At 43.0% G+C, this 12829-nt stretch overlaps 2 protein-coding genes across 2 annotated transcripts in view; one reads left to right on the top strand and one right to left on the bottom strand.

Annotated features, from left to right (window-relative positions):
* F5 (coagulation factor V) overlaps positions 1-12829 on the bottom strand; it is a 1375529-nt gene that overhangs the window by 730887 nt on the left and 631813 nt on the right. The gene's annotated exons all lie outside the window — the stretch shown is intronic.
* LOC138526114 (protein shisa-5-like) lies at positions 2201-5588 on the top strand. The gene has a single exon (XM_069636483.1). The coding sequence runs from the start codon at positions 2357-2359 to the stop codon at positions 3035-3037; it is 681 nt and encodes a 226-aa protein (XP_069492584.1). The 5' UTR covers positions 2201-2356; the 3' UTR covers positions 3038-5588.

The raw sequence follows: 12829 nt of genomic DNA on the forward strand, positions 1-12829 counted from the left end.
TCCTCTTCTCAGGTGGCCAGGGAAAGGCCATCACTTTTGGATCCTGGCCCTGGGGGTGGAGAATCGAGGAAGGATCACCTGGGTGGAGGGTCCTTGGGGATTGGGAGTGGGGAGCCCACAGGCAAGACATGGTATCCCCATTTCCCTATTGACAACTAACCTAACCTTCCCCCGGCCTTTATAGGCTACTGTAACACTGCTCTCCTAATTTCCCCACATTTGACCTCTGTGTAAACTGAGAGGAGGAAGAGGTAACTAAGAGTAATGAACACTAGAACTGAATTTCACCAAACTGGTACTGGAACGAAGAAGACATCTGCAGAGTGCTTTCAAAGTCAACTATAGTCAGGCAAGACACATTGGGAATCCACACCTGCAACCTGTTAAGTGGTTGCAGGTGTATAACGGGAGACCAGTGGGACATCAGAGAAAGGAACAGGAGGGCATGTGTGGGAGAGACCAGCAGGGGACCTGTATTGTAAGGAGGCAGCCGTGTAGGACCTGAGAGGAAGCCAGGATGTAGGCCGATGTCCCAGACAACCTGTGGAGCCCAAGGCAAGTCGATCCATTAGACGGCCACATGTGTGGGAGCCTCTGTTACCCAGAGGAAGCAGCTGGAGCTGCGAACAAGGAAGGAAAGCGAGAGGACACGGGCCATGTCTGTGGAGAAGAGCAGAGCTGATGGCATGGGCTTTAAAGAGCCCGCAGTGTGATAGGGGTTCGCGAAGACCAGCCCGCTCGCCTGCGAAGCAGTACAGAAGCCGCATAGCCACTGGAGGAGGAACGCAGAGGACCGGTGAGTGGAAAGAGATGTCACTCAAAGCCGGTGGTGCTCCCAGGGGCTATTCATGAATACCAAAGTGCCGTATGACATATATTGACTTCTGCATTGAATGAAAACCTAAAGTTAAAGTATGAATATTGAATCACAAACTGAATGAAAACTCAAAGAAGAATTAAATCATGCACATCGAACATCGAACTGGATGAAACATTGAAACAAAGCGAAACTGCACACGTTGAATACTGAATTGAATAAAACGTTATGCAACAAAGCTAGTAGTTGATGAAAGCTAAAAGGGAAAGTGCCTTTTTTAAAGCAACCTATGGAAAAGAGCACAAGTGTGAGAGAGAGCGCGACAGAAAGGTGGGGAATACATAAATACATATGACCACAAAGGGAACTCTTATGAATGGATACAGTGCTGCGAGGCCAAAGACTGGCAAGAGGTGTGTCACACATAATGGCAAAGCCAAGAGGCTAACCAGGAGAAGCCAGGAGAGTGTGAACCTGTACATAAAGCCAAGAGGCTGACAAAGATAGGCAAAGTGAGGGTGAATTTGGACACAGGTGCAAATAAAGGGAAACCTGTGTGGGCTGAAGAGCATAGGGTTCCTGGTTGGGTGACCTTTGATGGGTGGTCCGTGTGGTCTGACAACTGTGCCTAGACGAGAGACCCCTGAATTCTGAAAGCCAAAGACCCTGTGAAATATACCAAGAAGGAGCACTATATGTAAGCTGGTGATGCAAACCAGAAGGAGGGTCAAGTTGGCCTGAAGTTGTGTTGAACTTTGAAAGGCTGAAACAAATATCAGTTGCTGCATTGAAGTCTTGGGGGAGGGAGCTCTGAGACCTGAGGAACTACAAGTGCTGTCTTGAGGACGGAGCCTCTAAAGCATTTACTTTTGTACTGTGTTGATTGGAACTTGAGGAAGGGAACCCCGAGGATTGTGCGGCACTGTATTTCCTTGAACTTGAGAAAAGAAGTCTTGAGACTTTTGTGGAACTTTCTTGAACTTGGGGAAGAGGAGCTGAAAAGGAAGCTAAGAGCTGGACGAAGCTGAGACTTTGTGTTGAGCAGCATTTCTTTGATTATGGACTTCTGTACATGTTGTTTAGCTTTAGTTGTGAGGTCAAGGATAGGTTTTGGGCACAGACAGACTTTTAAGTTGAACTCTTTGACTCAGACTTTCTTTAGTTTCGTTCAGGTAGGGAAATCCCACCTTGGCATAGGGCAAGTTAGGCCCTCAACCATCCTGACCTTTGCTTTAATAAACCATTTTGTTTTGAACTTTGAATCTGTGTTCTGTGTCTTGTTTCATGATGCCTTCACAGATGGGCAGACATGACCAGTACAGGTACCGCTGACTGATCACTAAATTAGAAAGTCTAAAATTAATAAACTATCGGCAGGCTAGGCAACTTGTGATATTATTTTCTTCATTCTGTGGCACCCTCCGGGTCAAAACCGAAAGGATTCCTTTCCAAACCCCAGTGGAAAATCTTCGTCTGACAAGCATTTCTCACAGCGCCTCCCCTTTTTTGAGGGCTAGAGTATCCTGTTCGGTGGGGATCATGGTGCCCGAGTTCCGTGTGTTAGCGTCACTGACCGTTCTCTGCATCCTTCCTTTGTACGGAGTTGTTGCTGGGGATGACTGTGATGCATACGTGGATACTTATGGCCAGTGGCACACCAAACAATACTGTTCCATGGCTTTTTGCTGTGGAACATGTAACAACAGATATTGCTGCTTTAACCCGTTTGACAAGTTAGATGAAGATCAAATGATGTGTTCCATGAATTCTGCAGGCTTTGGGACGTTTATTGCCGTAGGGATCACCATCTTCGTTTTGTTTATTGTAACTATCATTTTGTGCTTCACCTGCTCATGCTGCTGTTTATACAAGATGTGCCGGAGATCACCCCAGCCTGTTGTGACGACTACAACTGCCACCGTGATCCATGCACCATATCCCCAGCAGCAAATGGCGCCACAGAATTACCCAGCGCCAGCAGCCTATCCAGCATATCACCCTGTGCCAGTTCATCCGTCTCACATGTATCCAGGAGCCATGCCAGCAGGGGGTCAGGCCACAGCTTCCTATCCAACACAGTACCCACCACCTTATCCAGCACAGGTTGCAGGACCCCCTGGCTACCAGGAGACTATGGCGACCGGTGCCGGAGTTCCGTACCCAGCAGCTCAGCCCCCATACAATCCAGCATTCGTGGACTCGCCAAAGCAGGGCTACTGAATGGATTTGCCTCTGCGCCTCCGAATGTATTTAATGTGTTTTATACCAACCAACCTTTTTTCTATCCCCACCATATGTCGCAATTTGCACTACACCTTTCCTGATATTCGGCTGTCATCCCACGAAGAAAAGTAAACCTACTTTTTCAGAAAACATAGATTTTACAGAGCAGAAGAGAAATTGACATTCAAATCTGGTATGCCAGTGCTTGAAGCAGCGCACGAAGTAGACAAATTGAAGCAGGCGCACTGCAGTGTACACAAACACAACTCAGTAATGCTGTGGTATTGTCAAGGAACCTTGTGTGTAAGCGAAGGCAGACTAGTACCACGATTATGAGTGCTAAATTAATCCCATTGGTTCCCACACGTGACCAAGCACTATGAATAGAAAGTATGACTTATATATCCCTTGCTTCTATTGTGATCTGTGGTGATCGCTTATGCTGTGGATAGGCACGTCTCTGAGGAAGATAGATCACAAATACTCTTACTGGATTAGAGGATTGCTTAATAGCACGAGTAGACTGGCCATTGACGGAGGCTGTGGTTCCATTTCAGTGCATGAAAGCATAGACAGTACTGTCTGTTGGTGGTTTCTTTAAACGCAGGTGATGATAAACACCTGCCTCTTTGCAGTCACTATTGGTCATTTAAAACAGAGCATCACAAATTGGCCACAAATCCATAATTTTGTGCCTGAGCGGTGCCACTGATTGTCAGTGCCTAGAGGAGGTCTGATTTAAGGATTAAAGGCAATGGACATTTGTATGAAGAATATCTAGAAGTTACAATCCTTGTTAATTTCTTTGGAAATCTAGCTCAAATATGTTAATTTGTACTGTTGACCAAGAGATGCATATTAATATTTCCTACTAATTCCAGCTTGGTTTGTCCCGACTCTAATGCTAAAGTGGGAGTAAGGCTGCTGTACCAGGAGTGCTGCTCCGAAATGAAATGCGAGCTTTGCTGTGGGTAGCGAAGCCGCATGGGCCAAACGTCAGAGGTGACTAGGCAGTTGGAGGATAGGATTAAGTGGGAGAGAAATTTGATCATGTTTCCAGGTTGCTGTTGGAATGTTATACTCTGACATTGAAGCTCTGTCTACCACAGTCATGTCTTGTCTTAAAACATGCTTGCCACATATACAAGAAGTCAGTATTCCGCCCATTGCATTTGGAGTCCTCTGCAAGGCTACTGCTCGTTGCTATGAAGGATCCATGTAGATGTGAGCAGTATCCTCGTTATATCTAATATCTGAGCCGAGTCTTTTGTAGGGCAGTTGCAGTACTGCTACTCGCCCACATAATAATGCCTGTTCATTACTAGTAGAACATTCAAGCACAAGTCTTCATTTAACATTCATCGGCATGGTGCAGGAGTCTAAATAAACATGAAATCATGTTTGTGTGTATTTGGGTCTTTTACATTTTAGTTTAAAAATGCGGTTTTCTCCAAAACATTTCCCTAATAATTGCAAAAAGAAAAGAGAATTATTGTGTACCGTTGCTGGCTTTTAAAATCTAATGTTCACTTTTTTATTATTCCAATCATACTCCTGAAATGCTCATGGGGGGAATGCTACCTAACACTCTACAATCGTACTGTGGGGGGGTCACACACATAATGTGCAATGTGAAAAATACATTCTGCAGGATCATGCGCAAATGTAAAAACAAATTAAAAGTATAATATAGTGTACAAGTTAGCAAGATTATTTAGTGAGTTGGGTTCAGTAGTTTCCACCCAGGTTGAGTTCAGTAGTTTCCACCCACGTTTGAAGCTTGCTATTTGGTGCTCGCAGTCAGTACTTCTACTGTTGGGAGGCGCTCACGCTAAAGGCGAGCATCGGTTCTGTGATCGCATAGTTTGTTTTGCCCCTTTGCCATCAGGGCTTGACATCTTTAAATTATGCTTCCTTTTTTTTGGATCCATCTTTTATGTGATGGGAAAAGCAAAGTAAAAATGTGCCTTGCAATTCGAGAAAAAAACGAATACATAAAGAAAATGTGCTGGTTTGATTTCCATTTAGTAGGATGCAATAGGGAACACGTTCTAGGTATTACAAAACCAGTTGCACAGGACAATGAGGATTAAGTTTAGCACTTGGCTTCCTAGAATATATTCCACCAATTGATAGATCAGGAATGGGGTTTAGTAGTTCACATGTCCCCAAAAACAGTCTTGTTGTAGTGCTTTTAAACCCGAGATATTCTGCATGAGTGCCGCTCAGTAGAATGAAGCCCATTGCTATGAATAGAAGAGCAAGGTGATGTTTGTTGTTTTTCTTCATACAGACATTGACCCGAAAAAGCTCCTCCTCAATATCTTCATTTCAAGTCTAGAAAATGTGTCTCTACGCACCCTACTGCTGCTGCTTACTTGAATCGTGTCTAAGGTTAGACACATTAAAGGGATTATGCATTTTTTATCAGTACATCTTCTCGTTCTGTAAAAATGTACTGCAATATTAGCGACTCATATCTAATAGTTTGTAGGTGTGTGTTTGTGTAGCATTGTCGCAAATAAAGCAACGGTTATGCTGGCCGATACTGTTTTGTTGGGTGCAGATTCATTTTTTCAAGAGAAAAATGCACTAATTTAGTAAAAGCAAAGCATGACTCAAGATGTTCTTGCAAATGCTAGCAGAATATACTGATTGCTTATAGGTTTATGCAGCAAATACATTTTACGTTTACTGCTATTACATTTATATTTTATAAAATTGTAATTGCTGCATAAACATGTTCCTGGTTGGTTTCTCATATTTCTGCCAAGATTTGATTTTGGAAGTTTCTGCCTCACCAAAATTCGTTTTTGTTTTTCTGATGCAGCGATATATTCAGGGTGGGCGTTTCCTGTTCATAAACGTTGCCTTATCTCAGTGTATTAAGAAAGTGGGACATGATGTATTCTGTTCAGTGCTTTATCTTTTCTCAGGACTTCAATACATTGCCTTATGGTGTGAAGAAAATAAGCTGCACCGTGCTTCACTCTGAGAGCTGTGTTTCAGTACAGACTGAGCGATTTTGTTTAATTGGAATTTTGAAAATGTCCCATGTCTAAAGCTTTATAATTTCAGTCAGCGCATAGCTAGTATTGACTAGTGGTGCTGTTGGCATCATAAGGACTGGTTTTGTAGAATATGGAAATGGCAGCACCTTGCAAATGCAATGTTCGCTATTAACATTTGGATGCTTCGGTGACATGCAAGATATATACGCCTATACAATAGATTGTACATTTAAAACACAGAAGTGTTTGGTCATGAAGTCACAAGGTTTTAAACTGTTTCTGCTGCTTCTGTTCCTTCCCTTAATTTGAGCTGAACTGTAGTAATAACAACCCCGTGTTTCCACTGTGGCCACATCCACAGTATGCTGGAGTGTTACTTGGGGGACTAAGCATTCACCTATATCTCTGCCAGAAAGGCTTCCAGGTGTGCCTGAGGAAGGGAGGCCAATTGTACAAGCCATTCTAATCTAATAATGTTCCTAGGCAAATCTAGGCTGCTGCCTAGTTATTAATCGGCAGGTTGGGGGCAATAGATTGGGCCTAAGAAAAAGTTAATATTTTTCCATTTAAATTGATGAAATGGGAAGCTAGAGGGCCCTTTTGCCTGAGGCAACATCAATCCGTCCACTGGCCTTGTGTAGAAGTAGACCTGGCTCCGGCCAGTAAATTTGTTTCTAATCTGTCATAGCCATCCATGTGAATAATATAGGAACATGTAAGAAATGGAATCATGGCTTATTTATAAGGTGATGACTAGCTTCAGATTGTTTTTTTGTTCTCTTTTGTACTATGCTTTTTCTTTAACCCAATATATTATTTTTGATTTTATTATGTTGCCAGCAGATTTCTTTTCACCGTGTCCCCCACCTTCACTGTAGTTCTGCTTTGAAATAGTTATGGCTGCAAAAGCTACCTATAAAATGTTTTTTTTAAAAAGTCTGTTATGATAATAAAATTTTCAAAAGTGAAAAAAAAAAAAAAAAAAAAAAACTATCGGCAGTCCCAAAACAGAGCACCCATACAGAGTGATAGAAGCCAGAAGAAACTCCTGTCCATACAGATCATTGACAGCTTAACTGAATGCATGATCATTGATGATACCCTAACCTGTAAAGCTTTTCTAAGAAACTCTTCCAACACTTTTTTAAAACCTTTTTTAATTCTTCATCTTCTTTGAAGAACATCAAAGCCAAGAAAACTTAATTCTCTTGGTAGTTTCCTTAACTTACAGAACTTAAACTTTCACTTCGCAAGTCAGAAAGATGTGGAGAAAACCAACATTTGCTGAAAATGTACTGTTGAAATATTTATTTTAGAATAATGAAGTAATAGTATACATATAGTTAAAGCAAATATAAAGGCCTACGAAATAGAGATTTATAATGCAAGAAAACTTTTCTACAACTAAAATTCCAACAAACATTTGATTATTCCAAATGGTTTAATCATTTCTTAAACAATCATGCAGATAGTCATCCCTTCCCTCATCCATTGATTATGCTGAGGCTCTTAATCCCTTTTTCTTTTAAAAAAATTGCACTTGGGTTACAACACATTTCTAGTCGTAAATAAAACTTGTATTGTTGTGTTCTACTTCAAATCCTTCTCTGCTCCAGTCATCACTCCCCTGCTTGAGGTTTTACGGTCTACTTATAGGGCAGAGGATTCTCTACAGGCCTTTGCAGCCAGCCATTTTGCTGAGTTGCGAGCCAACCCACTGGCAGAGCAAATGTAATCTCTTATGGAAGGAGTGGTCCAGTATGTGCTTTTACCACCAAATTGCTGGCCTTCCATTATATGAAAAGTATTGGAACAAGTTGTCAAGAGACAATTCAAATATTTCATGGAAACTAACGGGCTTCTAGATGCTTTCAAATTTGGCTTTCGTTCAAGACATGGTACAGAAACTGCCTTAATTGCAGTCTGGGATGGATGCTGATTCTGGGGATCTTACTTTGTTGGTTATGTTTGATCTCTTATCCCCTTTTGATATGGCAATTCATGTCATTCTGCTTCCCATACTATGCCACAACTTTGGGGTCTCAAGAGTCAGCTAGTAAGTGATTTCAATCTTTTTTCTCTAATTGAACACAGAAAGTCCTTCTTAGTACTTTTCTATCATATTTTGAATGTATCAAACGTAGAATATTTAGAGGCTCCCTGCTCTCTCCTTTATTATTCAATGCCTATCTTCCTCCACCTCTTTCCCTTCTTGCTGAATCTAAACTGTCATACCACTATTATGCCGGCGACAAATAGATGTATTTTAAAATCAGTGGTGGAACAGAAGATTTTCTCTTTGAAATTTAGCACGGAAGATATAGGAAGATGGATGTTTCTTAATGGCTGTCAACTTAATCCTTATAAAAACTAAGTTGATTCTGTTTGGTCCAAGACATAGGTCCTCATTACAATTTTGGTGGTATTTCGGTGGTAAATACCACCAAACTAGGTGTGTACCGACATTCAGCCTCAAGTAAATATTTGGCTGAATTCCGGCTCAAAATGAGAGGCTTCATTCAGATACTTTATTAATTATCACTCAAAACTGAATAGTTTCCTTTACAAAATGCATTAGTTACTGCTTTTAATGCGTGCCTGGAATCATTCAGGCATGTCATGTTTATCCTTGTCACACTCCGTCGTTCCTGGCGGTTGTGGGACAAATGGCGCTCCAGGCACCATTAACGTGCCATTACGTTTTCTATGAACGTAGTTCAGCGGTCTAGTTGTTTCCAGTATGGCCGCCGCCGAGAAGTACTTTGCTCTGTTCTCCCCGACGTGCGGCGCGTTGCAACCCGTGAGTGCTGCTTTCCTCTTTGGGTCTAACGCTCCATTGTTTTCCCTTGGCTCCGCTGAGCCACTCTTTTGTTTTCACTCCATTCCTCTTTGCTTCTCTCCCACTCCTCTCTCTGCTTTGGCGACCGCTCGCTCATTTTGCTGGCGCTGCCTCCTTGCTTTTCTCACTTACCCTTGTTACGGACGTCTCTGTCCTCTCCTGTTCTTCCCACTTCGCCCTTCTCTTTCCGTGGCTCTCGCCCCCTTGTCTTACCGCTTTTCTCTCTTTCTCCTGGGTCCTTCTTTGTTCCGGTTCGCTCTTCATTGTTGGTATTCCTTGGTTGCTGTCACTCCAGCGCTTGGTTTCTTGAATACACTGCTTTGGACTACATCGCTACGTTATTGTCAACATTACTGGACCTGCAACTGCCACTGATCCACTTAGAGGTTTTTTGGGAGGAGTTTGTTTCTGGAAATCTGCGGACCTTCTGCACTCTACAACCAGGGTTTTTTTGTGCCAATCTGGCTTTTCCCCTCGCTGGCTATCCCGGGATCCCTGCCACTGGACTACTTGTCTTATAAGTGCTCACAGTGGCGGCCTCTCATGGTAGACCTTACCTCCATAAGAAAAAGGACTACAGAAGGAAAAAAAATCCTGCCATCAGTCCCGCCAATACAGGTGAGGAGTCGGGGGAACCAATTCCGGAAGGTGAACTTGACAATCCTTAAAAGGATCACTAAACAAACGCTGCTTTCACATTGAGTATAGGCAGAGCAGAGGTGTGAAAGTGCAAACAAAGTCGCTGCTTTTTACGTGCTTGTCAGACAGACTTTCATCTGGTGGTTTGCTGCGGAAGGGTGAGCTGAATCAAAACACTCAATATTTTTAATGTATCGTTGGTCTCTGCTATATTTTGCATTTGAAAACCATTGAGCTGGAAAATTGTATTTTCTTTCGGCGCTTAATGATTTTCCGATGACCTGTGTGAGAAATCTGAAAGTTACAGGTTCCAATCACACCAATTCCCAATCCAAATAACATATCTAAGTGGATTAATATAGTTGTTGCAGAGATCCCAGTAAATTTCAAACCCAGAGTAAAATAGCTCAGGCGGTAGAATGCATGCAGCAAAGAACTGTATTTATTTATTTAGTTTGTTTATATTGCACATAGACGCGGCCCGTGGGCATAATAGCACAGAAAACCAAACAGACAACACAAAGACAAAGGCAGATTATAGGGCGGGCAGGGGGTTTCACTTGAATAAGACAGTCTTGAGTTCATGTTTGAATTTTCCAAAGCTTGAACATGATCTTAGATCAGGGGGCAGGTTGTTCCATTGTCTGGGTGCTGCTTGTGGGAATGATCTCTGAGCCACAGAGACCAAGTTGCCTGTGGGAATGAGCAGGAGGTGAGAATTATAAGAGCGGAAGGCTCGCCTTGCGGGTAGCCATTCTATTCTGTTTACAAGGTATCTTGGACTTTTCCCATAGAGACATCTGTGTGTAATGCAGAGGGTCCGATAAGTCACGCGCCTTTCCACCAGGAGCCAGTGAAGGACCCTCCTGGCTTTTGTGATGTGGTCTGATCTTTTTAGGCATTCCACCACTCTCACAGTATTGTTCTGGACATCCTGGAAGCGAGCCAGCTCACCTTTACAGGTTACCTGGAGGAGGTTTGCACAGTGGTCAATGTAAGTGGCAATAATTTCCCTGGCAATAGTGGCATAGTTTGACCGACTGAGGACAGGTCTGATTTGTGCTAGTTGTTTAAGGTGGTAAACTGAGCAGGCGACTAGGCTGTTGATGTGTGCTGTCATAGATAATTCCTGGTCCAGGACTACACCCATGGTTTTCACATTTTGGAGGGTCGCTATGGTGTGGCCTGAGCTATTAAAGGCCTTATATTAGTTCCCAGGTTTCCTTAACTGAGCAGCTGTGCCTGCGATCATCAGTTCTGTTTTGCGTGTGTTAAGCGCAAGGCCTTTGTCCACCATCCATGATTCAATCTGGTCATAGATGTTGTTGACCAAGAGTGTGTACTTATTGTAGTCACCGGAAAGGGTAACGAGACACTGAGTGTCATCTGTGTAGTTTGCGTATAAGGTACCTTCTTCTTCCAACATTTCAAAAAGAGGGATGGTATAAATGTTGAAGAGCGTAGGTGACATGCCTGCTCCTTGTGGTACTCCGCATGGGACCAAATAATTGTTGGCCTTTGCATCGTTGCCACCCACCCTGATTAAAAGGAGTGGGCCCAGGCAGCTGCTTTGGGGGAAAAGAAGGCTGTATCACCAATATTGCACCAATATTTTATGATCTACTACATCTACCACATCAAAAGCGGAGAACAGATCGAGAAGCATCAGCAACACAGTGCTGCCCTTGTCAAAGTAATGTAGGATGTTGGACTTAAGATCAAGCAGGGTAGATTCGGTACTATGGGCCTTCCTAAAACCAGATTGTTTGTGCCCCAGGAGGTTGTGAGATTCTAGGAATTCTTTAATCTGTAGGTGTTACACCTTGGCCAGGATCTTCAACCGGAATGGTATGTTGGTGATGAGGCAATAGTTCTCTGGCAGAGTGGGATCTGTATATCGAGGAAGTTACACTATTTCCTAGTCATGCTTAGGGGTATTTTAAACAAATTGTTAAAGTAAACAGGTTGTTAAAGTAAGCAGGGGTAGCCTATCAATCGTGATTCTTGAAATTGTTCCACTATTTACACTCTGTATTTAACATTCAGAGTAAAATTAATACAACGAAAAGCGGCAAAAACGAATTCGGGCCACTGCGCTGTTCAACTCCTTCACAAGTGCATGTTTACGCGCTATTAGAGAGACTGATACTTAGTATGAAAAATAGTGATAACATAAGGAACACTATATACGGTCTCCCGTAAACAGGACCAATAGTCCCAGATTTTACAACTGTTGATTTAAGGTGGGTATACAATATCTAGCAAAAGGAAGATTTTTTTTACTGAGTCCTCTTTGCCGTCAATAATATAATGTTATTACAGGACAGACAACGGCTAAATAAACACCAATTCTGACCTTCGATCCAATACGGCACAACAGGCGTAACAGTCGTAACAGTCACTTACTCAGGCACTTCCTTGGGGCGCGTGCGCAGGGGCACGCGTACATGCCTTAAGTAAGGAAGTGGACCACAGGTGGGAGGAGTCATGGAATAGATTTAATATAGAACCAACAAAGGCATATATGAGCTTATAACATTGCAGTATGTCCAAGCAGAGTAGACAATATAGTTTTAGAGTCCATACTATTCATGAAACACACCGTAGCTCTGAAATTGATTACGTTGGTAAGCGTGGTGCCAAGAACCTCCAGGCGTAAAAGGGACTTAGGCACTTCCTTGGGACATGCGCGCAGGGGCACACGCACGTGCCTTAAGTAAGGAAGTGGGCCACAGAGGGTGGGGCTTCAGGGAATACATTGTAGCTGGGAAATTGAGTAAGATGGCAAGCGTGGTGCCAATAACCTCCTGGCGTAACAGGCACGCACTCAGGCACTTCCTTGGGGCGCACAGGATCTAAGGATGGTTTCTTCAGTAATGGTGAGATCCAGGCATACTTAATGAGACTAGGTACATTGTTTTATCAAAAAGAGCAATTGATGAACTTGGTGATAAGGGGTAAGAGTTGTACCACACAGGCTTTTAACAACCACCACAAAGCAGATGTCCCTTTTGCAGGCGGTAGGTTTGAGACCGGACAATACTCCTGACATGTCCAATTCCGTAGCTTTGTGGAATGGGAAGGGTGGAAACACGGGCGCGGGCAAATGTTTATTTTTGGCTGCAGCCCTGGTAAGGATAGGAGTTGCGCTATTGGCACAAACGCTTTCTCGAATCAAGTCGACCTTGCTGACCATGGCATTCTGAATGTGGGTGCACCATTCGGCGTCTTTAGTAATATGAGGGGAAACAGGGAAAGGTGAATCAAGTTATTTTAGGATCTTTAACAGCTCTCTGGTAT

The sequence above is a fragment of the Ambystoma mexicanum genome, chromosome 7p, assembly GCF_040938575.1.
Source record: "Ambystoma mexicanum isolate Mex_15411 chromosome 7p, UKY_AmexF1_1, whole genome shotgun sequence".
Classification (NCBI taxonomy): domain Eukaryota; kingdom Metazoa; phylum Chordata; class Amphibia; order Caudata; family Ambystomatidae; genus Ambystoma; species Ambystoma mexicanum.